General features: G+C 33.9%; 1 protein-coding gene across 9 annotated transcripts in view; it reads left to right on the plus strand.

Moving 5' to 3' along the window:
* The window catches only part of DPH6 (diphthamine biosynthesis 6), a 177,631-nt gene that overhangs the window by 93,723 nt on the left and 55,918 nt on the right, over positions 1 to 27,990 (plus strand). For 8 of the 9 annotated variants that reach the window (XM_042813691.1, XM_042813693.1, XM_042813695.1 and 5 more), the window contains one exon: positions 22,764 to 23,006. The exons of the other annotated variant lie outside the window; for it this stretch is intronic. In XM_042813691.1, the coding sequence (XP_042669625.1) occupies positions 22,764 to 23,006 (243 nt within the window). The remainder of the gene's footprint in view (positions 1 to 22,763; positions 23,007 to 27,990) is intronic. 9 annotated transcript variants of the gene reach the window in all.

The raw sequence follows: 27,990 nt of genomic DNA on the forward strand, positions 1-27,990 counted from the left end.
AAAAAAAAAAAAAAAAAAAAAAAAAAAAAAAAACCAAGAAGAGTGGAGGTCAGGAGAGTTGAAGGAGGTGGACATTTTCCCAAGTGCATGTAGAAGTTAGATATGATAATGGTAAATTAGACATATCATTTTTGAATAAGACACAATTACATGCAATAAATGCACACCTTGACTAGGCACCTGATGAGTTACTGGTACAATTTCTGTTTTCACAGTACATAAGAAAGATAAATATTTCAGATAACTGCAGTATGAGGTTTATTTATGAAAATTCCTTAGAGAAATTATCGGACACAAGTGCTTCAGAATCAGTTTTCTGAGCGATTGCTTCTGACCTTGATAATGTTCCCAAACTGCAGATAGAAAAGGATAATCAGCATGTAGTTGACAAAACGGACATGACAGTGTTACTTATATGCTGCGGCATTTCTTGAAATAGGCATGTAGAATTCAGACAGGCAAGGGGAACATACTTATTTACAGTAGCATAGCAAGAAGAAAAGGTCCAATGTCATGAATTGACCACAGTTTATTTATGGAACATCTGACAACGAAGCAACAGTCTTTGATATTTAGAAATCTCTTCTGCCCAAGAACATTATAACTAGTGCTCGTAGGTTATGTTATTTATCATTTCAATATCTGGTTCTACTTGAGGAAGACATTTTGCAGTGTCTCCTTTATTTGTCTTTTGTTGTACATTTCAAACAACAGATTAATGCCATTGGTGCAGTAACACTGATCTTTTGTGACAGTTGAGCATTTGTGAGTTGAGGGTCTAATAATAAAATCAAAATAAAAGGAAGGGGAAATGAAAAGAAAATTGTCACTTCTAAGGACCTGTTTTACTGTCCATGGTATTCAAATATTTCTTCCTACCTCAGGTTGATAGTCAGATGGTTAATACAGTAGAATTCAGATTTTTGAAAATAATTTCCTTAGGGTACAACTCAGTATGAACAAAATCTCAAGCACTTGGGTCAAGATACATGTGACACTAACATTACTGCATAATTGTAATTTGATCAAGTTATTTAGCGAGGATTTTTTGTTTATAGAGCTCAGCATAAGAAATGTATTTTGATATTGTTAACCTCCTCCACCCCCCCAAAAAAACAAAATGTTGCTAGTGCTGTGTAGATTTTTTGAGTTCTTAATTATCTTTTCAAAAATTTACAGCTTTGATTAAGTTTTCAAATCACTGTGCTTGACAGAGATCATAACGAATGTGTGGAATCAATGAAGAAAAACATTATTACTGTAACAAAAAAGGTTCCTACATTCTGGTTTATATATTACAAAATAAATAAATAAATAAATAATGAGAAAAGAACTTTATCTGTTATAGAATTGGAATACTCTGTATTACATTATTTAATATTTAGTACAGTACAAGGGGAAACAAAACAATCTGTAAAAACCAGCATGCATTTTTATTACTTTGCTGGGTGATCTATGATGATTATGTTTTCAACTGACAGAATAAATAGTCTTTGCCTCTCTATTTAAAGGTTGGTTAATATTTTATTCTTAAGATATACTTTGGTACTTTTTGAGTGGAAAGCAACAAGTGTTCAGATTTTCTTTGCTGTTGTCTCTCAGAAAATGTTTTGTACTGTTTACTAGTCCATTTCATTTTGGTTACGTAGACTGAATTGAGTTTTGATGGCTAATGTTGATGAGTGAACAACTTTAAATTATGATTCCTTGAGTTTGCAGTGATTACTTAATGATTGATAGTATTTTCCTGTATAACTTAATTTTAGAATACAACATTTGGATATATGAGAGCAGAGCACAAAAACATAACAGAAGTGACTAAACAATATAAGAGCTTTGAAACTTTCCGTTATTGTTTAATGATTTGTAATACAATCTTGATAAAGAATATTCAAACAATATTTTTACATTTGGCCTCTGAATATATTTTCTTTCTTGTGTTTGGTGATGAATTTAAAGCAAGCCTATTGGGTTCACTTTTTTGACAACAGAATCCATGTAAAATACTTAATTTATACTATGTACTATTAATAATATTTTGTTAAGAACATGTCCAGTGAAGGATGAGGTCATGTGAGTATGAGAGAAAGATGCAATACAACTTCTTATGTAATGTTTTCTCAACATTTGTCATTTTCAATCGTGAGTGTGCATTTATCACTTTTCTGGGATCCTTGCCATATTAGTATAGAATTTTAACAACTTATTAACAACTTATTATGTTCAGTAGAATTCACATATTTCCTTTTTCTCCTTCCTTTAAAAAAGGCAGTAAGTGATAAGTTGTTCAGTTTCACTGTGGTTTATATAGTGGACACTCTGGAATGAATAAAAAGCAAAATAAAGTCTGCTGTGTCTGAAGAGTGAAGTTTTCTAGTTAATAGTTAATGTACTTTGTAGGAAGATGCTTAAAATCCAATTCTTTTTTCTACCATGCTCTACTAAAACTACTAATGCAAAGGGAAGGAGAGAGTCCATAAGAGGAAAACTAGGGACATTTTTCTAGATTCATTAGGGTTTCAGATAGAAGAACACACATCCCAAGTGGTTCTTCCCTTATGTGTTTCCATTGCCTTTTTCGTTGCTTTTCTTTCATATCTTTCGCATTTGGAAATCTTCAGATAAATTAGTCTTGAAAGTACTTCATCCATACATATTAATTATTCTTTGGATATTACTTTGCTCTAAAGAGGTTTTGTCTACTGACTGTCAGCGACTTCCAACATAGTTTATCAGCACATGTAGGGGAAAAAAAAACATGATTTTTTTCATGGAGCAAGTTCATTCTAAAACTTTCCAGTTGATCTGTATTCTTTTTATTCATAGAGTTCTTAACTAAAAAGGTTCTTCAGATTAAGTTCTAGACATATGTAAAATGCACGTATGTAGTGTACACTTAGGTATTCTTTTGTCATTATTTAGAGCTTCCTGTGTAGTTTTTGAACTGTGACTGAAGAGTTAATCTGAAAATACTGAAATGCCATACTCTGAAAGTAGAGATTGGAACAGTCTGTGGTTTCAACACCCTCAGCTGTGCCTGTCACCCAGCACAGGAGAATGCAGAGAAAATGGAAGGCAAGAGATTATAAGATAGGCAGGAAAAGTCCCTTGATACTCACCTGAAAGTACATCTTTCACTGGTCTTCCTCTTCCTGTATGTGAATTCTCTAGAAATTTAACTCATTCCCATATTAATAGACATAGAACAAATGTGTTGTGAAGTCTGATTCTTCTCAAAATATTGTGTCCTCTACTTATTCTTTTAAGTTGATCTGCAAAAAGAAGGAAACAATTGAGGGAAAAAGAAATAGAACTGAGGGAAGAAGAAATAGAACTGCATGGATTTGATTGTTTTTGTATGACGCAGAGTAAACCTGGTATTCTGAGTACATTATGGTAAAGCTAATGGAGAATCTGTGAATAGAAAGATACTGTGTGTAGACAACAAATCCTTTCTATGCCCTCACCTATCTAAACTGTACTCAAACTGTAAGCATTTCAGTTAGCCAGCTTAAAGCAACTTCCATATTACATTGTTCTGAGAAAACTAGAGGAAAGAGTAAGCAGAAAAGACTAGCAATGAGAGGGAGAGTTAGAAAAGCAGTGAGAAAACACTACAGATAATACGCTACAGAGCCTGTGCCAGTGCTCCATCATTCACTCAGCATAAGATGATTAACGGTGTGTTTCAGGTTGGGCCCATTGGCTCTTGTTCTGTGACTGAACACCACTGAGAAGGGCCTGGCTATTCCTTCTTTGCACTCTCCCATCAGGTATTTATATGCAGTGGCAAGATTCTGCACTAAGCCATCTTCTCAGGCTAAATGGTTTCAGAGCTTGGAGGAAAGCAACAATTATTGCCAAGATTTAATTTGACTCCATTTTTTTAATAAAGATTCAGCATTTAAATCTTTTTTTTTTTTTTAAATTTAAAAATTTTGGGAAAAAAAATTGAAAAAATGACCTTTCAATTTTTCTAAAACTGGTAGGCCATAAAATAGTTATTGATTGTTTTTCAGATAAGTATTGAAAGATATTGACATGTCAAGTGTACTTGCAGACATCTCATTTACTAAGATTAAGAAGTGTTATTCTGAAAAGTATTTAATAAAGGGCACAGAAGACTGTAAATTGAAAAGGAGCAAGACAAAGAAGCAAGAGAGAAGCTTTGAGTGAGACTTATGAGTTTCCTCTTCTAAAAGCAGATTAAATATGAGCAAGGTGCAAGTTATTCACTTTATTACATTCACAGCTATACCCTTCGATATTTCTGTACTTCCTAAGACTTTCCACCAGTTCAAAGTACAAAAAGTTAATGATTAGAATTTCCAAAAAATATAAGCGATACCTCCATATATGTGAATCATGTAGGTGAGTCTGAATCCTTCCTACTCTGCTTTGGCAACTCACCACATTTTCTGTTCTTTGTTTTAGATTTATACTATATGGCTGCTCACAGTTCAGTTGGTTTCTATGTGATACTGAAAAGGGGTTGCTTAGAAATTTTGTCTGCTGGCCTTACACACAATTTTTATTACTATGTTGTTTGGTTTTTTTTCCTTCCAATTATAGAAAATTGATCTCTTCAATCAAAAAAAAAAAAAAAAAAAAAAATTAAGTACCTTCATTATTTAACTAGTATTCCGGATGTGTCAGCATGACAGTTATTAAAAATAGAAATCCTTTGTTGTCAGTACAGTGGTAGTTAACCAACTGCATTTTTATATTATTATTATATATTATTAGATTACTCTTCAGCATATAACATTTTCAGTTTTTCTGAGCTCTCAATTTCTCCATGGGAGCTGCTAACTGCTGAGCAATTGTTGTCAACAGTTTGTTGAGCAAACTGTTGTCAGCAACTGCTGACAACATGGACATCTGTAAAAGTCAAAATTCAGGAGTATGTATACGTAGTAAGGCTGTTGAGGTTTTGGGGGGGAAAAAGAAAGAAAACAAAAAACTACTTCAAAAGTAATGCCTCCTATTTATTTCCGTGGAAACTATAGCAGGTGCAAAGAGTTTAATCGTAGCTAATAGTTGTTTAATAGTATTAATTCTTTACTTTGTTTAGAAACCTTGCATGCATCATCCAGCAAGAGATCCAAATCCTGAATCCATGCTTATTTTAAGCGTATGAAACCAAACTGAGAATTGGAAAGAGGAAGTAATTTCTCCTTTCTCTTTACTGTTCTTTAAAGCATGACACATACAAATAACAGCTGCAAACTGCAGTCTCTTCTTCCCAATCCCTCTAGTCTACAGTGACTTGTGCAGACTTCTAAAATTCATACCAGCTTATGAGTCACTGTAAGATTGTATCCAGAGCATTTTTAACAATAGAGAAATTTCAAATAGGAAACTGTCTCTTCTTAACTATTTGACTTCACAATAAGGATTAAAATACTTTCTGTTGAGGTTATAGGTTTCCTGATAGCCACGCATATTCTATTTGATTTAAGATTTTAGTTATGAACATGGCTTGATGCGACTGTGGACCTCAAAAGAACAGTTGAAAACAATTGCCATTTAGACTTTAGTGTGAGGTCCTCCATCTGAGTCATTTCTATATCAAGTGCTTATATAAATATGATAATTATGTATTAGGAAGTATTAATTTTGCTTTTGCATTCTGTTTTTCAACATCATACTGAACAGTTTGGGATAGTTTTGAACTATTTTAAATATTGTAAAGATGGGGTCCTTTATTATAAGAGCTCAAGCATATAGATGTGAGTAAGGTTCATTTATTTAATCCAGATCTTTATTTTAACTCGTGTAATAGTTAACCATTAATAGTTACAGTCTCAAGAACTGTATGTCTTGCAAAAAAAATTACAAGGTTTTGCTGTGTTTTGAAAGAGAATCCTCATGGCATATATCTGGAATCATAGAATAATTTAGTTTGGAAAACACTTTCAAGGTCATCAATTCCAACCATGATTATAAGAGATTAAAATTTTTAAAATTTCTATGTTTAAGTTAAAATAAATGTGTTTTTGTTTGTTTGTTTGTTTTATCTTAAAAGAAAAGCTTAAATTTCTATTTTACTTATAGCTCCAGGTGAAACTACCTTGAAAAATTTGACTAGGTCCATAGTTTGTTGAAAAACAACTACACCGAGGACAATATTTCTCTGTGAAGTTGAGTTGGCTGAGAGTTGAGAGTATATACAATTTAAATACAATTCTTTCTTGCAGTCCAGTAGAAAATATACATTTATTAAAGTTAGACAAAACAATGTATTTATGTATTGTGACTTTCCTGTTGCAGAAGATGTAGTGTGAGAACTTCTGTTTTTCAATCCTGTTGCCACTGTCCTGTTGCTAGTTAGATGTGGAAGCACATGAAAGTGTTTAGCGTGGGCATATGATGTGTGTGTATAAGCAAAACTTAAGAACTGAGGTAAATTTGTTGTAAAAACTTACACTGTTAGGACCTGGGGCAGAAATTGGACTTGTGCAAAGCATTTAACACTGTCCTGCATGACATCCTGGTTGCCAAGTTGGAGAAAAATGGATATGAAAGATGGATAGGGAATTGGCTGGAGTTGTGGTCAAGGCTCAGTGTCCAAGTGGAGACTGGTGATGAGTGGCATTCCTCAGGGATCAGTGCTGGGGTTGGTGTTAATTAGCATCCCTGTAGGTGACATGGACAGTGGGATTGAGTGCACCCTCCGCAAGTTTGCAGACCATACCAAGCTGAGTGGTGTAGTTAATATGCTAGAGGGAAGGGATGCTATCCAGAGGGACTTGGACAGGCTTGAGAGATAGGCCCATGCCAACCTCATGAAGTGCAAGGTCCTCAATCTGAGTCAGGGCAATCTCAATCACAAATACAGGTTGGGCGGAGAATGACTTGAGAGCAGCCCTGAGAAGAAGGATTTGTGGGTATTTGTTCATGAGAGATTCAGCATGGAATGGCAGTGTGCACCTGCAGCCCAGAAGGCCCAGTATCCCAGGCTGCATCAAGAGAAATGGACCAGCAGGTCAAGGGAGGTGATTCTGCCCCTCTACTCTGCTCTTGTGAGACCCCACCTGAAGTGTTGTGTCCAGTTCTGGAGCCCCCAACACAAGAAGGACATGGAGTTGTTGGAGGTCCAGAGGAAGGCCACAAAGATAATCAGAGGGCTGGAACACCTATGCTGTGACAACAGACTGAGAGAGCTGGGGCTCTCTAGCCTGGAGAAGAGAAGGTTCCAAGCAGACATTATAGTGGCCTTGCAGTATCTGAAGGAGGCCTACAGGAAAGCTGGGGTAGGACTGTTTATAAGGGCAGGTAGCAACAGGATAAGGGGAAATGGATTTAAACTGGAAGAGGGTAGATTTAGACAAGATATTAGGGAGAAATTCTTTATTTGACGGTGGTGAAACACTAGAACAGGTTGCCCAGTGAGGTTTTGAATCCCTCCTTCCTGTAGGCATTCAAGGCCAGGTTGGATGGAGCTTAACGCAACCTGCTTAGAGGGTGGTGTCCCTGCTTTTATATCAGAGGAGTTGGAACTAGATGATCTTAAAGGTCCCTTCCAATCCAAACCATTCTATGATTCTATGAATTTCAGATGTAATAGCCTTGCAGTTGCAGATCCAATTTGTACTTATGTCACACATGAAATACACAGTTGATGTTAATATTGGGTGCATGTCCATGAATTATGTTAATATTATGTATTATTTAGCTGATGGATTCTAAAACTCAGTAACCAGGAGGGTCAAACTGATAAGGATTGAAACTGAAACTGGTTTTGGGCTTACATTTTAGCACAGGAGAGAGTTTTGGATTTGACCAGGGCAATAGTATCTAATATTGGATATATAAAAGATTAAAATAAAGATTGTGGAGTCAGACTGAGTTATGGAAACGATTAACTTTTGAATTTGAAGTCACAAAATTCAGGGAGAATTCTAACTCACAAATGTGTAGTCTGATTCTTCTAAGAGTGTGTTCCTCAATCTGAGCTTGGAGTAAGCTTCCAAACTTCAGTGTTGTGAAATGGTTTTGTTGAAGCGTATCATATGTCTCCTGTAGACAAAAATCAGTAGCAGTTCCTAACATATTTCATCCTGAATTACTTTTTCTGCACCCATCATAGAGGTTCTTCTTGCCGCTGTATTGCAGTGAGCTTCAGAAACGTCATTTGACTATTCAGCAAAATTGAATTTTTCAGGTGATTTCTAGATTTGCATATTTTTCCTACTGATTTGTGATCTCTGTAACTTAGTAATTTTGTATCTTGATTTATCACGCATGATCATCTTCTCATGCTTAAATTCAATGGAGATCACTGAAGCTCTTAAGAGTCTTCCCATCGTCTCTATATTCTGCATTTACTGAATGGAAAGACTGTAGCATGAGTATACATAGTATATAAAGATAGTGTTGATAGCATGCTTATGTTTAATTTCTTAGATGTATATATATATTTATGCATGTGTACCCAAAAACACATACTGCAGAAAGACAGACCTTCTTTAATGTCTCATGGTGAACTATGAATTGTCATTTTCCAAGAACCAAAATTCAGTATGGTCCTTGAGAACCTAAACAGACATCATCCATAAGTCTTCAAGGATCTTCTATTCAGTGTCTATAAGGAAGACTTGAGAAACCTTAGGCTGAAATTCTGCAACATTTGTAGCTGAGTAACAAACCTAGGAACCTTATTAGTGGAGTGTTTTTGGTATATGGTAATAGTTGGTTTCATGTTAGGGCTTACTACTCTTGATATGGTAGGTTTTGCCATTTGAAAATAAAGTATGAATTCTTAAGATATGCATAAACTAAGTTGTTCAACACTAAAAATTTAAACGTACTTTGAAATGTCTATGGAAATGACATAGCACATTCATATACTTGTTAAGCATCATGAGTTATGGGATATATGATATAAACTGGAAATTGAATTGTTGCACCATGTTTTTGTCATATACTAATCTTAGATTGAAACAACAGCAGTTTTTTGCTATTTTTTTTGTTTTTGCTGTTTTATCAGTGATATTCCTGTTAAGATTGTGGTAGACTTTTGAGCTATGTGTTTAGCCTTAAGCAATAATAATAGTATAGTTTAAGTTATACTGCAGTTTGGTTTCGTAACTGCCAGATTTTGAGTCGGTTCAGTTAGATACTGTAAATTGCATTGCATACTTGATTTTGTGGAAGAAAGACAGCAGACTTCAATTCTGTTGATATTTAACATGCATTTGATGTATCTGAAAATCATTTTCATGTTTTACCAGGTAGGAAAGCAAAACTGAATGCCTCTATAATAGGAAGAAACCCTCCTACATTGTTAGAGACTAAAAAAGCCTTCTGCAATAGTCTTAATTTCATGACAGTAGAAGTCATGAATGTTTTAAAGGAATAAGTTGCAATGACATTCTTGCTATGAAAAATTGGGCATTAAAACCTTAAAATGTTGATGAGACATTTGTCTCATATGGAGCAACCTGAGAACTGCCCTATCAAGGTTGAATACTCAATACACAAGATTGTCAATGTTTAGCCACTAGCTGCAAAGGCTTGTGTTTACTTTTTTGTGTATGTCCCAATTCAACCAACTCAAACACCCAACTGCTTTGGAAAAGGGGTAATTATAGTAATGACAACTGAACAGGATGGGATTGTAGTGAAAGTTGAGATGAGTGTAGTAAATAATACATTAGCATTAACTGCAACTCTGTTACAGGAAACTTATTTACGTTTTTGTCATGCTAGGGATGTGACTTACAAATATTGCAATTCTTTCTGTGACAAAAATACACATGAGACAAACCTGGTTTTATTTCCTTATGGTTCAACTTTGTTCTAACTGTCTTGATGAGTAAGTGAATTTTAATCATGCAAAACAGAACTTTTACAAATGTTGTTGAATATGTATATCTTCTGGAGTTATTACATGGATCACAGCCCTTGGACAAAGAGCACATAAGGTTAAAAAGAGATCTATATTATGGTAAGTTTATGTGGTGCTTAGTCTTTTAGTCTTCTCCTTGTGGGATGGAAAGGCTTTGGATATTTCTTAGATGGATAAATTACTAAACATTCACTGAACATTTTCTTTCTGGGCTTTTCCCTCCTGTGAAGCAATCTGTCAGATCTTATTCTGTATTTAAGGAATTGCCTGAAGAGTCTTGGTTAAGTTGTCTGTGACTTACAATGTGTGAAGTTTAAGGTTTCTTCTTTTGAACAATAACAAATCTGCAAGATTATTTTTTCCTAAGTTCTGAAAAGGCAGCAATAAATTTGAATTCTATAAATGAAATTTAGACATTAGTCTTGTATTATACATATAGTTCTGACATTAATCTAATTATTCAGAAACTATAGTAGTAGAATAACAAGAAATTTATTGATGGTTTAAACTCATGCATAGTTTTGTTTTACTTTGCTGGTCTGAACTGCTGTTACAATTTCATTCTTAAGAACAGTAGTGATGAATCACAATTTTTATCCCCACCCTGATAATCTGTGCTGGTCAGAGGCAATTGAAAGTCAGGAATGTTTCAGCAAAGATAGTGAAAAATTCATTGAGTATGTATATTTCAGTAAATTAGCAAGTGATCATTTAAAATGTAAATCTTGAAGCAATTATGTCAAACTACAGCTTCTTATAACGAATAAAGTGCCTTTTTGAAATGTGAATATCCTTCACAATTTGTGTTTCAGTAATGTGCTTGTGTGCATGTATTTTATCTGTGTATGTGTATATATTTTATGATCAATATTCATAAATCTTGGAGCATGAATTGCTGAATTCACTGTAGCTGTATGTTACTATTAGCACATAAATGACCAGCTCCTTCTATGATGGTTGGTTTTATAGATACTACATCCTTCTAGTGATGAGATGTTCTTACCTTGACGGTTTAACAAAAAGCTTTTAATGACATACTGTGTATATTAAACTGATTATCTGATGGAGTGTTGCAGCCGTAAGGATGCCCGTGTTGTCAGTGTAAGAACTTAGCAGTACCCATATAAGATGTTGTTCAGTATGACAGTTACTCAGTTTATACTTCAGGGAAGATATCAAAGCTAATATCTACTTTGTAGTATAAATAATCTTTTGTGATTATCAGTTAGGATGATTTGGGACTGCTATCACCACAGTGACTCCTCTATATTCCAGCTTTTCAAATGGATTTATATTTCCATTTGTTAATCTTTCTACTCTTCAATTGCAATTGCTAGAACAATAAATGTGAATATTTTTTGCTTCTCAGTCTTACATCTGTAGTACAAATAATAAAGTCTAAAATATAGTAGCTCACAGAAATTGTCCTCTGATATGCTTTATGTGAAAAGAAATGCAGGAGAAGATTGTCATGACTGCAGATTTATTTGACATTTATGTGATATCTGTATGGTTATGCTGGTGTATAGTGCATGGTTCTTCTTGCAATAACTTTAAAGTCCGGGAAATGGCTGCTGTATTGATAGGATGAAAGTAGTAGTAATAAAAGAGAGCAAAAGAAGACAACATGCATTTACTGTTGAGGTGTTTAAAACTTGCTTATGTTCCCTCCAGGTCATACAGATAGAGATGGAATGTTCTTGACCTGACAACTTCAGAATTTTTGATCAATTACTACTTAGATTTCAGTGGAACCTTTTTAAAGCCTCATGACTTAATCCTCATTTATGACATTTCTACTTAGCTTCATTTCTCCAGTTCTCAAAGCAATGCTATTATTTCTGTATAAACTGTGATAAATATGCCTACAGCACTTCATGAACAAATAAAAACAAATTTCTTTTTTCATATCTACCCTATACAATCAAACCATATAAATAGATAGTTATATACAAAGTTGGTAATGACAATATTAGAAGGCTTAACTGTTAGCTATATTTTTCAATAAGAATAAGTGCAATATCCTAAATATCGCAGTGGGAGATCCTAAATGAGACAAGTGTTCATCTCTGTCTTTTGTTACGGGTTTCTTTTTTGTAGCTTTCCTGTTACTGTCAGCCTATGATCACTTCTACTGTGTTGATAAATGCACGTAGGAGTATAAGAAACACTTCTGCTCTTACAACTACTGTGATTTGTGACTTTCGTCAGAGTATGTCTGACTAACCATTTGGCTAAAATGGCAGTGCTGTTACAGCCATTTCAGCTGCTATCACTGTCAATCCCAATGAAACTGAACGGCTGTAATTATGGGATATTTTTGGTCAACATGCTTTACATAGACAGAACCTTTGAGGGCAATAAATTCTAGGACACAAGGAAGGATGTGCAAGAACAATACTTTCCACTTTAAATTACATGTTTCGATATCTAATTAGAAAGTTGCAGTGGTTTTAGTGCTGACATCTGCTTATTGTCATAGCAGGGAAATAGTACAGATTTTCATTCACTTTTTTACAGATTTACTCCATTTTAATGACATTTACACTTCACAGAAAGAAAGCAAGGAAAATTTTACATCACTTTGTGCACCTCATATATTGCAGACCAGTTATGCATCTACAGTAGCATTATAAAATATGGCTGCAAAATAGGCTGCAAGCAAATTTTGCCTAAGGCATGAACCATAAATTAAAGTAATAATCATCTTTGTAAGAGACAACTTTTTTCCATGTTTTCTTTCTCTCTTTTTTTTTTTTTTTTTTTTTTTAATAAACTAGGTCAGAGAAATTTAGGATATTTTAGAGTATGTACAGTATTGTATTGTTTGCCAGTACCTAATTTACAATTACAGAGCTGCATGAATATTGAAATGATTCAGCTTCCCATTATAAATGTATGTGGCAGTTTGGTTGTTGATCAGTTTATGAAGTTAATGCAAATGAAACTGTCTTCCTGTCAGCATTTGAAATATATAATGCAGTCATGTTGTATATTCAGGGACAGGCCATTGACAGTCAATTAACAAGTTTGATTGGTATGTCAACTCATTCTTTTGAATTGTTAATAGTATGTTAATAGCATTCATTTCTTTGTGCAGTCCCATTTGCAGCTTCACAGTTACAGCTATTTTTTATGATTCTGAGTAACCTAAAATAGTGCCTTAATAATAGATTATTAAACACCTGTCTGGTGTAGCTTAGGGAGGTTTTTCTAGACTGGGAGTTTGCAGTGGATCCCTTTGATATTCAAATCAACAAATGATAGCCTTTTTATTCAAAACGTAAGTTCTTTTGATGGTTAGCTTGTTAAGAAATATTCAGCTCCAGTCTGACCTGATCTGGTTTCTCATGGAAAAGATCTGATGCTGTTTGAAGGCTCATAAATGGAATGCCAATGACAATTTGTTGTTGACGTTTTGCTGCCTCAGCCTTCAGATGCTGCTGGTTGATGTGCCGCTTTAGCTTCACCAAATAATGCTTGCAGGTAAATGATCTTCTGATTGATCAGCTAGTTTCAAAGCAAAGAGTTCTCTTCTGTGGTCTGTAGTCATGGTTTTTAGGCTTGGAGGGGTACTTTAAAAGATGCATCAAAGTTGACAGATGAATCTCGAGGCAAGGAATGATGGGAGACAGCAGAATTATGGGAATATTTTTGAGAGAATAACATATTAGTGAGAGTTTTGAAGACCTTCAAAGCTCTATCAAGCCAGCTCCCTATAGCAGATTTATTCCTCCTTTAATTTTTTTTTTTTTTTTTTAAATTAGGTACTCTGGTTAACTCTCTGTTTCCTGTATTGGGAAGGTGTTGAGCTGTAAAGATTTATTATTCTCTAATTGTTATTTAAAGGGCTTATGACATATGAATCTCACAATTATCTTTATCTACATCCATGGCCTAGTCCTGCAGTAAGCAGCTCGCTGCTTCTACTAAGTTTTGCATGAAATCAAAGAATGACATCATTTTTACAAAGTCATGTTGTACAGTGAATTGCATTTCTTTAACATCTGTGATACTGTGGATTAAGATTAGAATTAAAAACATTAGTTGGAACTACTCTGGTTCTCCACCTTTTTGCATCTATAATTCTTTCCTACCCATTTTCATTCCCTATTAGCATCCTTCCTAATTCTAACAGCTATTCTGAAGACTCAGACTTGCTATTGGAAGTTCAAAACATGCATCACTGAAAAAGTTCATTTTTCTTTGCTTTGAACACTTAATTATTCACTATCAGCATGTGATTATCTTTTTTTTCAAAAACATAATATTTTTCCCTGTAAGAACTATAAAATTTAACTCCTGGCCCAAGTTGCAGGTTCTATATGGCTTGTGGTTAATTGTTGAGAAGACTTACACTGTCAAATGCAAACTCTGAAATAACAGATTGAAAGGTGCTGCATGTTAACTGTATTTAACCAGACTTCTTAGCAAATAATTCTTACTGGCTGAATTTAGACTGAAAAAAAAACAAAAGAGAAGAGCAATCTTTAAACAACAAAAAAAATTTTTCAGACCTCAAAACAACACTTGTACATACATTTAAGTCATTCAATTTCAATCTTGTATGTCGGATAAATAGTCTATAAGTTTTATACAGGACAGTTTCCATTATTATTTTTGGCAGTTTGAATAATTTTAAAATACTGTTTCATTGATAATTAGAAGCTTTTTCTGTTAGACTGGAAGAAAAAAGTATTAGACATTTGTCTTGACATACTGGGTCATATTTTCTGTGAAATGCCTATAATTTTGCTAAGTTTAATAGCAAAATTATATATTTAAATAGTTTGCTTTGATACAGACTCTGTTTTTGAAGAGTTGCTCCATTGGTTATTTATGAAATTCAAATAACAAGTTCAAAGATTTTCCAATGATAACACCATTGACACTGTTTCGAAGTCATCATTTCTTGTGCTTAAGTAAGTTTTAACCATTGTACTTCAAAGTGAATAAAGTCTTATCACCACAATACGAATAAATAGGTAAAATATCACTGTAAATAGCAATGAAATATATATTTTGTATATGCTATTTGTGTTGCTATTGCATAGACTGTACATATGTGTTAGCTGTGACAAATAAGTCACTTTTCTTTCCCACTTGGAGGTGGTGGGGATATCCATTGTAAATTGGACTTGTGCACTGAATAGTCTTTGACACAAATTAATTTTGACACAAAATTTAATTTTGCTTATTACATAGTCACAGACATAAGTAAAATTCCTGTTAGACTGCATATACACAGAGAATAGGTGAAGTGTGAAGCCGCACTAAATTGCTAAACTAAGAATTATCACTTTCAGCTTAGTAATACTGTCAATATAATTAACTGTTTTCAAACCAATGCTTGATTTTCTGAAACTATTTCTTTCCTTTCTCCCAGTTATCACAAACCATTACCTTAAGTATCCAATGACATTCATGAAAGGCATGTTTTCAGTTAGAATTTTAAGCCGAGTAGTGGCTGGGAAAGCAATCTTTTCTGTAAGAATGGAATATCATGGTGTTAGTGTGTTTCATACAGTATGCATTTTGTAGGGAATTATTGTAGTGGAATGAACAGGTTTTATCTTTCAGTGCAGACTATTTTCTCTGCCTCGTTATCCATCAGGTAGGAAAGGGAAAATACTAACTTATTCTTCATAGTATTTTATGACTACAATCTTTACTCTTCTTGGATCCTGAATTCCAGAAAAATGTTACAGCCTTGAGCAGTAACACTCTTATAACCATAAGGGAGGATAGGGTGGTAGAAGTTTCCAATAGTTAACTGGAAATATGAATAAACCTAATGAAACTTCAACCCAGAAATTTCTAGTGTGACTTATTGGACTGCTTTATCACTGCAGTTGTAGTTTACATGATGATTTAGTTTACTGTAAGTGGACATTTCCAGTAACAGCAGCAATTAATGTGAGCAAGATATGATGAGATCCTTAAGTGTATTGTACGTTACTGTTTAAGGAAAAAAGGTAGAGACAAGGCTTGTAGTATAAGCACAAGTAAGTATATAAGGATGTTGCATCACTTTCTCTGTTTTATCTTCCTTTAGATATTGTGCATGGATAGAAGAACCTTATTGTCCCACTCTTATATATGCTATCTGTTCCTTTAGAACCATTCCCTTCAAAGTATAGACAGAGAAAAATGTAGAAATCAAAGAGAGAACATTCCAATTATACTGTTGTTGTTGTTTCATACACAGAACTAAGAAAGAATGCTGATGTTATAAACCTATCCTCATCAGAGTAAATTTAGTATAATAGTCATAAGTAGCAAAATCATGAATGAACTGTCTTGGATGTTTAAATGGATGTTTATCTAAACTCATGCAAGGTTTGATATTTACTATTTGAAAACAAAAAGTATATATTTTTATTTTTTATATCCTTACCCTAGCTGATTAAAATGTTTTTCATACCTTGAGTTCAGCAGTTCTAGCCTATTAGATGAAAATTGATGTTATTGATTAACTGTTAGGAATTTTAAAAAAGTACTTAAAAACTGAGCAGTTATCTGAAACTTTGATGTGACATCATCTCTTACAACATTCTTTTTAAAATCGTAGAATATGATGTCAGTTACTGACTCTTTAGAAAATTTTACTCCATTATCCAAGGATTAGTGTTACTTGTTCTAGAACAAATATTTGGTAGATCTGATAAGTCTAACCTCTTTCATGAGAACAGAGACAGAAACAACCTTCTTTAATATTATAATTAATTTGTTACTAATTAGAAAGAGTTATGATACAATGCTCAGCACTGCTGCAGTCAAGTTTTCTTCCATGATACGAATATCTGTGATTCAAAATATTTTTGCCGTATGTTCTGGTATATGTTTTCGTTTCTCCTAAGTCTGATATTGTTATTTTCTGCCTGTATTTCAAATCTGTGTCCTTTTTTATTATTTCTATTGGTGTACATTCTAGTTTAGTATCCTCCATGAATTTCATTACCATGCTGTTAATGCCTTCTTCCATTGACTTAATGAAGATGTTAAATAAAGTCAGGCCTGATACCAATCCCTACGGCACCCCAGCTCAGCACACTGGCATTTTCATTACTCTCTCCTCACAGCCTATCAGCTATTTAACAGCATTTTTAATTAGCAGAGTTAAAAATAATTTGCAAAGATGCTGAATCAGATATTTTAAGAATTCAAATAAATTACAACTATTAAATTTCCTTATCTATGCATATGTAATTGTAATTCAAAAATGCAGTCAATGATATTGGACATAAGATGTATTTTCTAAAATTTTATATCGTTGCTCAATATTCCATGTCCACATTGTCATTTTTGTCACTTCACAACTTTAGACACTAATCTTTTCCACATTGTTTTTCTGGACCTTGTGAGTATACCTTTATTTTTCTTGATTAATTGATTTTATGAAGTCTCTCCTTCCCCATCCCAGCCCAATTAGTGTGCAGTAGATTAATCTAAGTTCTTCTTTTTCTCATTTGTTTGGCTTGGCATCTTCATCCACAGTGATATGAATAAGAAATGAGTAAATGATAATCAGTTTGGAAGTTTTACTCCATCTTTTAGATAAGGTATGTTCATAAAGCTGAATGTTCTGCAGTTTTTCACAGTTGCCAGATTTTGCTAACGTGCTTGTGTGAGAACTTGTGATTTTTTTCAAAGCTTCAGAGAAAATGGTAGGTTTTGTAAAAGGTGACAGATTAATAGTTGAGAATGCTAGAATTCCACTGTCCCAAGAAGGAAATGCATTAAAGAATAATACTCTAATTAGCTTGCTCATTTTCCAATACAAAGACTGCTCGTTTTTGGAGGGTGGAAAAAAACATCCTTTTGGACATGAAGAACAGTTTATCCTCTATGGCAATTAAGTGTTTGAACTGTCCAATTGTAATTTTCCATGAAGGAACAATATATGATCTGTGCACCGTTACAGGACATTGACCAAAATATATATAAATACATAATGGAATACACTTTACCTCCATTTTCTTCATTTCATCCCTATGTTTTGGATATTCTACGTGGACTACAATGAGTGTTTGGGAGCAGGCTTCAGCCTTGCTGTCATGCTCACATGAATATATTATGTGGCAAAGCTTTTTCATCCACCTTATTGAGATATTTCCTAATGTTCATGGCTACATTTACTGACTTAAAAAGCTAAATTTGTTTCTGTTCTATGTTTTACACTCCCCTGGAAAGTGAATGACAGCTTTTGAGATGTTTTTATGTGAACATTTCAGTTTTAATCCTTACAGAATCTTTTCCTTCTAAAAATCAAAAATACGTGGGTTTTGTTCCCATCAGTTGAATAAATTGATTCAACATGGGTCAGTATTTGAATATAACCAACACATTGCCACATATACATATATACAAAACGTATACAAATGATAGTTTTCTGTGATGATCTAGAACAGTTAAAAAAATAATAATTTTGAAGTTGAAACTTTGGTCTTTGATCTTTCTTATGCTTTGTGACCTGATTGTCTCCCTCATGCCTGTGCATTTAGCATTTCTATAAACTTCAAGGGGCTACACACCTTCAGGAGTATCTGCTTTGATGATTTGCTTTAAATCCAGTGCAGTTTAAAGGCTTAATTTGCATTATTTAATTATTTGGATTTTAGAGGATAGCAGGTATTCATGGTTGGGAAGCACAGAGTAGGAATGAGAGATATTTAGAAGAACTTTTAAAAGTTGCTTTGATATTTATAACACTGAATATTGTGGCTTTTTCAGATGGACGGTTGATTTAGTAGTCCGTTTAAACTATTTATTTTTGTACATAATATGGGAAATAGTGCTTCTCTTTTCTGTAGTTTCTAATTAAGAAATGCACAGATTTGCTCAGTGTCAGATATGAGTGTTGGACAGTGTATGTTAATTTTGCTAAATTACAGTTAAAAAAACACAACTGTATAGACAAGTGCAGTATTTTTGTCAGTTCTTGGTACAAAAATACTCAGTGGATGTTTGTTGTGGCTTAGAAAGCACAAATATAAGTTCAAACAGAAAAAAATGTATCACATTTTGATAATATAAATTGTAATAGTGAAAGACAATACAAGAAGATGAGTATTCTGTAGTCATGCAGATTAGGTAATCAAATAGATTTTGAAACATACAAAGGTCCAACTTAGCTTGAGAATTAGCTAGCTGCTGTCACAGCATTTGAGAACTGAGTTACAAATCTCTGAAAGCTGCAGAAATGTTACAGAAATTTCAATAAGAAAGCAGTAACAGATACCATTGATTAGTTTATGCTGTTTTGAACCTAAGAGAAGCAGTTATTTTATTAAAGGAAAGCTCTGCATTTTTGAGAGCAATATACAAGTATCTTATTCACGTTATAAGTAGATTTTTATGTGAGTCAATTTCTGTTTAGTTAAGGATAGTAAAAACAATTTTTTAATTTTTCATTTGGGTTTATATCCTCCATCTTTTGGCTGCAGGTGTTAAACTCATTTTCTCAAAGAGAACCTGAATAAAGCTAAACTATGTATGACCAACTTATTTATTGAATTTTTAGCCTACACATTTGTAGGCTAAATAGTTTAAGAAAAAACACACACATCATATTGAAGACTGTGATGTATTGGAAGCATTTTAATCAGATGTAATTTGTGTTCACAGTATGAACTCAGAGCCTTTCAGTTACCATTGTCTAAATGGTACCTTTAAAACTTTATTCACATTGGGTAGCTGAATAAAAGATTTCACATTGCAAAAAGCAATTTTACCATCATTAGCTAAAATAAAAGGGCCCTAGGAAGAAAGGATTATCATATATTAAATAAAAAGTTCACCACCTTATAGCTCTAATCCTGTTAGAAAAGATGATTTCTAGCTAACTTAATCAGCCAGAGGTCTTTATTGCCTGGAGTATTAATTGATTTAGGTCTTCATTAAGGTCAGAGGTACACATGGATGACCAGAGGCAGCCTATTAGCACATTGTCAGTTATGCTTATTTACATTGACTGAGCATAATGGTAGGCTATTTCACTGTTAGGTCAAAGGGTCACTGAATCTTTTGTGTACCCTGACCTGTTAAAGGGCAGCAGTCACTCAGACACCATACTGCCTTCAGAATAAAGGTTTGGTTAATTGCATATTGACTTCACCCTTTCAAAGAAAAGTGTATTGGTTCATATAGTGCAAATATTAACATTGGCATAAAAACCTATAGGTGAATGGTCGAAATGTTTCTATTAAAAAATCTCTGCGCTTTTATATTTATGCTAGTCAATCTCTAGCAAGTTTTAATAATACCAGTAGGAAAAGTTTTATAAAGTTTCTGTAGTTGCTGTTGGCCTTTGTTAACAAAAACAAGCAAAACAAGAACCAACTCAGTGCAAATCTAGAGGTATCCTGCAATTACAAGTTTATGGGAGCTTCCAGTGTATGATTACACATCCGCTATATTGTAGTTTTGTTTTGGTGCTGAATTTACTGAATATGGAAGTCCTCTAGAGTTGATACACTGTGAATCTATAGTCTGAAAAAATCTTGTGTTATCTTTGAAGATGCTCCAAAAGGATAAACTGTTGCAGCATTCTAGCAGCATTTTGCTGAACACTTTCACAACACAAGGACTGGCACCATACATTGTGACATCTCTTGTTGTTCAGTACTGTGAAAAAGATATTATAAAGTCTTCCCTGTTTTAAATGCTTTTTACTCTGCTAACAATTTTCCGTATAATGCTTCAAACACTCTGGAGACAACCTCTTGAAATCTGCTAAAACAGTGTTTTTACTGGTTTGCTACTTTGCCCCTGCTGATTGTTTATTTATATTTGCTTTTCATGACCAAGTCACTGGGAATGAGGAGAACATCCCTCCCCCTCTCCTTACTCTCAATTATGTCCCCCTGAAGTACAGTTGCTCAAAACCTATGGCCTCTTTTGACCCTTTTCCCCTTCTTCCCCCTTGAATCCACCCTTTCATAGCATAGTAGCATGTTGAGAACTCTGTTTTTCTATTAATTACAGCTTAGGATACAAACAAGTATGTTAGGAACAGAGGGTTTTTTTAAAATTATTTTTTAACGAACTCTGCAAAATTCCCACTGAACCTGAGCCAAAAGCAGTGCCAATTTTGCTCAAATCCTTCAGAGATATTTTTTGACCTTGCTTATGATCAATGTAGCTAATTGTATCAGAACTATCCAAGATACTTTAAGAAAGTGCTATCTTAGTCCGTATTTCAAAACACTGACAGATATTTTATCATTAATTAGTATTCATATTATGTCTCAAACAATCTGTTCAAGAAAGAGGAAGTGAACTGGGTGAACAGCTCTTCTGTCTACCTAATAATTAAAATGGGTAATACATGGAAAACCAGGAGCCCAACAGAAAGAGGAAGAAATATTGCCAGTGTGATTTTTTTCTGTAAACTATTAACTACCTGTATCAGAGTTTTTGACTAGTACATGGGTTTCACTTAGCAGAGGTAGAAATAAATGGCTTAATTTTAAAACAAACCTGTGCCTCTCTGAATCATATCTTCTTGAATTTTTTTCTCATCTTGTCAGTATGCCACTTGATAGCTGGCTGGACTCCCTCGTTCAATGGCACATATTTTAAAATAGCACTAGAAAAAAAAAAAAAAAAAAAAAAAAAAGACCATTTGTTCCTATAAAGTAAAATATTACTTGCATATTTCTTTTCAAAATTCAGGATTATATATAGCATTATCAAAACAATATTTCAGATATTTTAAACAATTTAAATTGTTGATGAGTGTCAGTTGATATGTTTCCTCTCTGCCTCCTCCCCCTCTTCAGCTGCTAATCATAGAACTTGTATGCCAAATTGTATAAGATACTCTTCCAATAGTTACATGTGTGAGTCTTTTGTGAGGCACAGACAGTTATGAGGACAGATTTGGAGTTGCATATGGGTCTGTCACATGGTTTGATTGCCATGTCTTCTAGGACACAGATTTCTTTTTAAATTTTTCTTAATTGTAAAGAATTTTTACAGTTTTTACAGTAAGTTCTGGAAAAAAATTTCTGAAGATATCTTGCTCAGTCCATTTCCCCTCTCTACAGCAAATTGCTTCCTATGCAGTCTTCAAAGGTGATTACGCCCACCTTACTTCCCACTTCTGTGCTTAGTTTTCTTCTGATTTGGAACAATATTCATTGCTTCTCTGATCAGGGAATGTATAGACCTTGTAGAGAAGTACAGAATAAGAGGATGAAAAGTTCTGATATTTACATTAAGGTTTTATAATAAATCTCTGAGATGTCTGAATCGTAAGAATAAAAATTTCCTTTTCTGCCTCCTTTCAAGAAAACAGGTGTTCAGTGTTGCTGGGAAAATATAGGAAAATCAGCCCAAGGTAACTGCATTGCAGTTCGGTTTAACATATATTTGTGGCATATCTGACCGCCCATTTAATTCAATTTTCAAAAGACAAACCCATCTCTAATTAAGTAGCACTCTTTTGTATCTTATTTTCAATCTGCAATTTGCTTTTGCTTCCAAGAGGTGTATGATGATTTTTGTAATACTCTGAAAGACAGTGTGCAATTCTCACTCTGAAAATGTACAGTGAAACAAATGAATATTGAAAAGAAATGGAAGCTTACTTAAAAGAAAGCAAGAATGTATTTAATCATATTGGGGCATCAACACAAACTAACAGTTACGTAGGATATTACTTTGAGGTGATGCATACATCCATATATTAACTGTTGGTTTAAAGTTTATTATGGTGCTGTATTCATGTGAAGTATATAAAGCCCTATCAAAACTGACCTTTAGAATGACGTTTGCTACATTTTTAGTGACTGATAAAGGATTGCAAAGAACAGTAATGCTGAAAGAAATTACTTGGAAAATTGATTTTTTTTTCCTTTGTTTCCTATGTAATCCTATAATTTTATTTATTTATTTATTCCTCCAGGTTGGAGATATTCTCTACTGTGCTGGACAGATTGGCCTAGTACCGTGTACTATGCAGCTTGTTAGTGGTGGTGTGTGGACTGAGGCCACAGTTGCTCTCAGTCATGTTGAGAAAGTCCTCCAGGCTATGAGCCAGAAGACTACGCTACTCCATGTGATCACAGCGATCTGCTATGTAACCGACAGCAAACACATTCCTGTTGCTCATTCTATATGGAAGAAGAAATTAAGAGATTGTAAAAAGGTAGCTGTGATATCCACTTCCCTCATTCGAAGTTGTCTTTTTCCTCCCTCTGTCTTGTAGTAATATCAGAATTTTCTCAGTACATTTCAGAGTGGTTCAAGTAAAGCTAATATAATAAGGTCTGATTGAGCTGTTATGTTCTGGCTCATAAGTGGTTGTGCACAATTGAGAAAGAAAATTGCTTAATAGAAAGTTATATTCATCACTAACTTTGTCTTAATTCCCAAAGCAATATGGAAAAAAACTCTTAAAAAGCAGTCAGTTCCTCTAGTAAAAATGTGAACAATACCTTATTTGAATTACCTCTGCCCATATATTTTTGTAGAGTAGGAACAGGGCACTTTAACTTTTTGTTAGTTGTTCTGTTGAGATTTTTTTCTCCCATTCTTTCTTACAAGCAATATTGTCATGACAACTGAGTTTAGCATTTCGCTGCTTATTATTATTTATTATTCAGCTGGACTTTTATAACAGGATGGGGTGTGCCAGTTTACTGGTTGACTCTAGATTATCTCTAACAGTACAATAATTTCCCCAGTGATTTATAATATCATAGTCATTTCCGTTATGCACGTACCATTTTGCTTAAATAGCCACAGAACACTCTGCAAGCATTAAAAAGGTAATGACCGCAAATCTTATAAACAAAATGTAGCTACTCTATAAATGAGTAAACAAGAGTAGTTACTACATAATTGCTATGGAACTTAATAGAATTTTTTTGTTATAGTTTCTTGGGAGATATGTGGCCTGGAAGCATAGCATACATTAATAGTTAATATTGCCCTGTTAGAAGGGACAATGCTTCCCAAATCTTTTCTTTCTGTTTGAATTCATGCTCAGTCTGTCTGTTTTTCTGAGGCAATAGGTAGACTTGCATGAAAGCTGACACAGTTAACATAGATTTTGTAATAAGATATCCTCCTAAGTACCTTCCTCCAAGACTAAGGGTATTGAATTTGAAAGATTCCCAGTCTTCTCTGTAGCACTCTTACAGGTCTGCTAAGATCTGGTTTTTCATTTCTGTTTTTACTGTAAAATGTACTGTTTGTTTTACACATTGCAATTTCTACTCTAGGGCATGCTGTCAGGTGTTTTTTATGTTCTAGTATTTTTCGTGAATGCCTTGAATTTTACAGTATATTTGAAACAGGTCAGTTATTAAAGTTCTTATTTACTTAAAATTCTCAGAAGTAGCTAACTTGCAGAGTGTAGAAATAGCCTCATCTTTATGACTGCTGCTGAAAAATGGTAATAACTTTTTATGGTTTTGTTTGGAATCACTTAAGGAACTCAGAAAGATACGTTCCTCTAAATAAGACCATCACACAGAGAGCTATTTTATTCTTTTGTAATTCAGTCATGTCTTAGGTTTTTTTTCTGTAAAGGACATTGTTCCAAAGTTTGTGTCTTATTGAAGATCTCAGCCTTTGTTTTTACTAATTATGTTTATACCCAGTTCTCAGACTTGCCATGGAGATATTAGCATAGTTCTTAAGATGATGTTGAGTCTGCCAACTTTATGGGTTTTATAGATCAGTGCTGCAAGCTTTAAATGGAAACAGCAAGTGTGACATCAGTGCATTTTCAATATTATCTTAACAGTATACTATCTTTAGCTGTCATTTTTAATAAGATTTACCATTTCATGATGTCTTTGAGGCTGCAATTAGAGATGCTGCATGGAGTCATAGCATCATTAAGCTAATTTAGGGTAGAGACAATATTGTCAGAGTTGATCCTGTAAAGCTTGGTCATTTTGAAAAGCTGAAACTGTTTTTTGTTCTGTGGCTAATAAGTAACATGTACCATGACCATGAAGCCCACATACTTCCTTATTTGTAATATATACAGGCACAGATTTGAGGGCAGATTGGTAATGTTTTGCTGTTCTTTGAAAATTTTCCTTTTTCCATGTAGAATCTTATAAATACTCTGTAATTATTGTACATTCCAGCTGCTCTTTATATGGTCTTCTAGGTCTTACACTTAATGATATAACTAGACAGTTTCTTCTTAGCTACTTGAGAAACACCTCATGAGATTGCTTGCTTTTGGGTTATTAATAGTATCTGGCTCGTGTCACTTTCTGATTGCTCAAGTCATAGCTTAAAGAATGGATTGCTGCCTACACATACTCCTGTGAAGAGTTAGCTGCCTAGCAGGCTTTGGGAATGTTTAAAAGAAAACATCCTAGAGGATTTATGTATAAAGCATTGCTGTAGGGTGCTTATGAATCTTGCTCTGTGCTAATTAGGTTTTATTCATTAATGACAGTATCAGAAATAGTACAAAAATATTAGGAGGTGAGTAATATGTACCACAGCAGGATCTAAAAATTGGAAAAAGTTAAAATATCAGTGGGAACAAGATGGATTATCAGCTGAATATTCCAATTTCCCTATCGTTTTATCAATGGATATGGTTGCATTTTTTTCATGCTATGCATACTTTTATGATTAGGAATTGGTTATGTAAACAGCAAAGCGTAGAAAAAGATGTTTCAAACACTTCTATCGCAAAGAACCAGCGGGAACTATCATTTCCTGAAAATATAACTGATCATGCAATTGTTAATTTAATTTAAATAGATATTCATCAATGAGCTTTTGTTTTGCAGAAGTACTAGCTGGCATATTATTAGGAGAAATGTTCTTTTTGGCTGATTCAACCTTGGGAACAGAGGAAAACAGTAGAGCTTACTGTTAAAACATATTACACTTCTCCTTGCCTCCATAGAATCAATAAAAACAGGAAATGTACTTTTCATACCTCTTAATGTTTTATTTGAAGGAGCCTGTAAGATACTCGCTTTCCAGAAGCCAGAACACAGTAGCTTTATTCTGAAGGCATCTATGTTTAAAAATATCAGTAGCACATCCCTTGTTTATCTTAGTTTTTTGTTTGTTTGTTTTATGCCAATAGTACTACAGAGAGTTCTAGGACATACAGTGGCCTGAATCATAGAATCATAGAAATGAAATAATAGTCTGTTTTCTGCAAGTAAATTAAGTCAAACAAACATAAAAGTATTTTGTTATTCTTGAACTTTATTCAAAGCAGTGGTCAAAGGCATGAATCAATAACAACCTGCAGATTGCTTAATAGGAACAAATGATGTCTCAATTGAAATTGCTCTTCTGTCAGCCATGGAAAAAAGAACACAATGAATATCATAACTCAATTCTCGTAAACTAGACATTATAAACCATAGTATTAATTGTATTTTAGTAGAGATTTTAGACTTTGCATTTCTGCTTGCTAAATATTCTGTGTTTAATAGTGAAATTATCGTGTATTATGATTGAATTAATTGTATTTAACAAAGTGACTAGAGCATAGGCATCACAACTGTCAAAGGTTTCTTTTGGAGCATCAAAAATGATTATTATTCTGTGACATAGTGATGTCTGGTAAATATCCTCTACACAAATAATACCAGTCCACAATTTCAGTTGAGTTATTTTATATATTTCATATATTTTATATATATATTTATATATATATATATATATGCACATAATACATTATATATTATATTATATTATATATATTTATATATATTATATATATTATATATAATCTATTATAAAGATATATATTATATATCTTATATGCAATATATAATATATATATAATATATTTTATGTTATATATATTTATATAATATATTATATTATATTTATATAATATAGAAATTGTATACATTGTTTATGACCTAACAGAAAGTAACATAGAAATGTGAGAATTGTTCTCTGTGTATGTTTATATAACACACAAGTTTTAAGAGCAGGATGTGGGCGTGAAGCTGACCATTACAATAACCTAGGAACTTCTTCATCTATGAAAAGAAAAATAATTTCAGAATGTTTCCTAATAACCATATCTTTTCATATATAAGCAGATGAGTGGCTCTAGTCAGTGTTAAGGATGGGAAGAGGGAGACAACAGCAACAGTAACTAGGCTGGACTTTCTAGTAACTATTTACTTGCTTTCTTCAATCAGTCTCTGACTGTGTACTTCCACGTAATTCCTTGCTATTCGCACAGCTCCTATCCATTGCTGCCATCCCGCTTTCCCTCACTCCAGGAGGGAACTCAGTGTCTTTTCTCCAGTCACTGTTCCCTGCAGCCTGACTGCTCCAGTATTGCCTCAAATATTGCCTCTCTAAGCCCAGCCATTAAGGATGATATCCACAGAGCTGGAATACAGACCCTGCCTCTCCTTCTGTCTTCTTCCTACATCAGTTGGAGTTGCAGTGTTGTTGGAATAACTATTCAGGGGCAGAGAAATAAGAAGTCTAGTGGAGGGATGGAAGGTTGTAGTAAGAATCCACCGTTGAGAAAGAAAAAATGAGCAGCAAGGGAAGAATAAGAAAGCAACCCCAGTAAGGACTTACACCAAAGCAACATTAAATCACTGGGCTGGCAAAAAATCTTAGGCTCAGCATTTTAAGTATACACAAGAGAGGATTCCCTTGCTAAAACTAACAGGGCATTGTAGAAACTGAAACTAGATTAAGGGAGCCTAGGTAAGAATTTAAGTTCTGTGGATGGCTTTGTGGCTTAACCCAGCAAATGTCTAAGCACCACACAATCCTCCTCTGCCTCTTCCCCCTTCCCAATGGGATGGAGGAGGGAGAGAATTGAGAATAAAAACCCACAAAGTAGAACTCATGGATTGAGATAAAATTACTTACTAAAACAGAGAAAAGGAGAATAGACTATATAAATATAAATATATGTGAACATATATAACATGTGATGCACAAATAATTGGTCACCATCTCCCCCAAACAATGCTCAGTCAGCCCTGAGCAGTGAAGAAGATCCAGATGAACTCCCAGCCCCTAAAAAACTCCTTCCCTGTGATGTCATATGGTATAGAATATCCCTTTGGCCACTTTAAGTCAGCAGTCCTAATTCTGTCTCAACTCCTCAGGCCCTTCACTGAGAATAGCTTTGGCCCTGTACAACACTGCTC

This window comes from Centrocercus urophasianus, unplaced genomic scaffold, assembly GCF_019232065.1.
Source record: "Centrocercus urophasianus isolate 14NV4802_14NV808 unplaced genomic scaffold, USGS_Curo_1.0 seq_14, whole genome shotgun sequence".
NCBI lineage: Eukaryota > Metazoa > Chordata > Aves > Galliformes > Phasianidae > Centrocercus > Centrocercus urophasianus.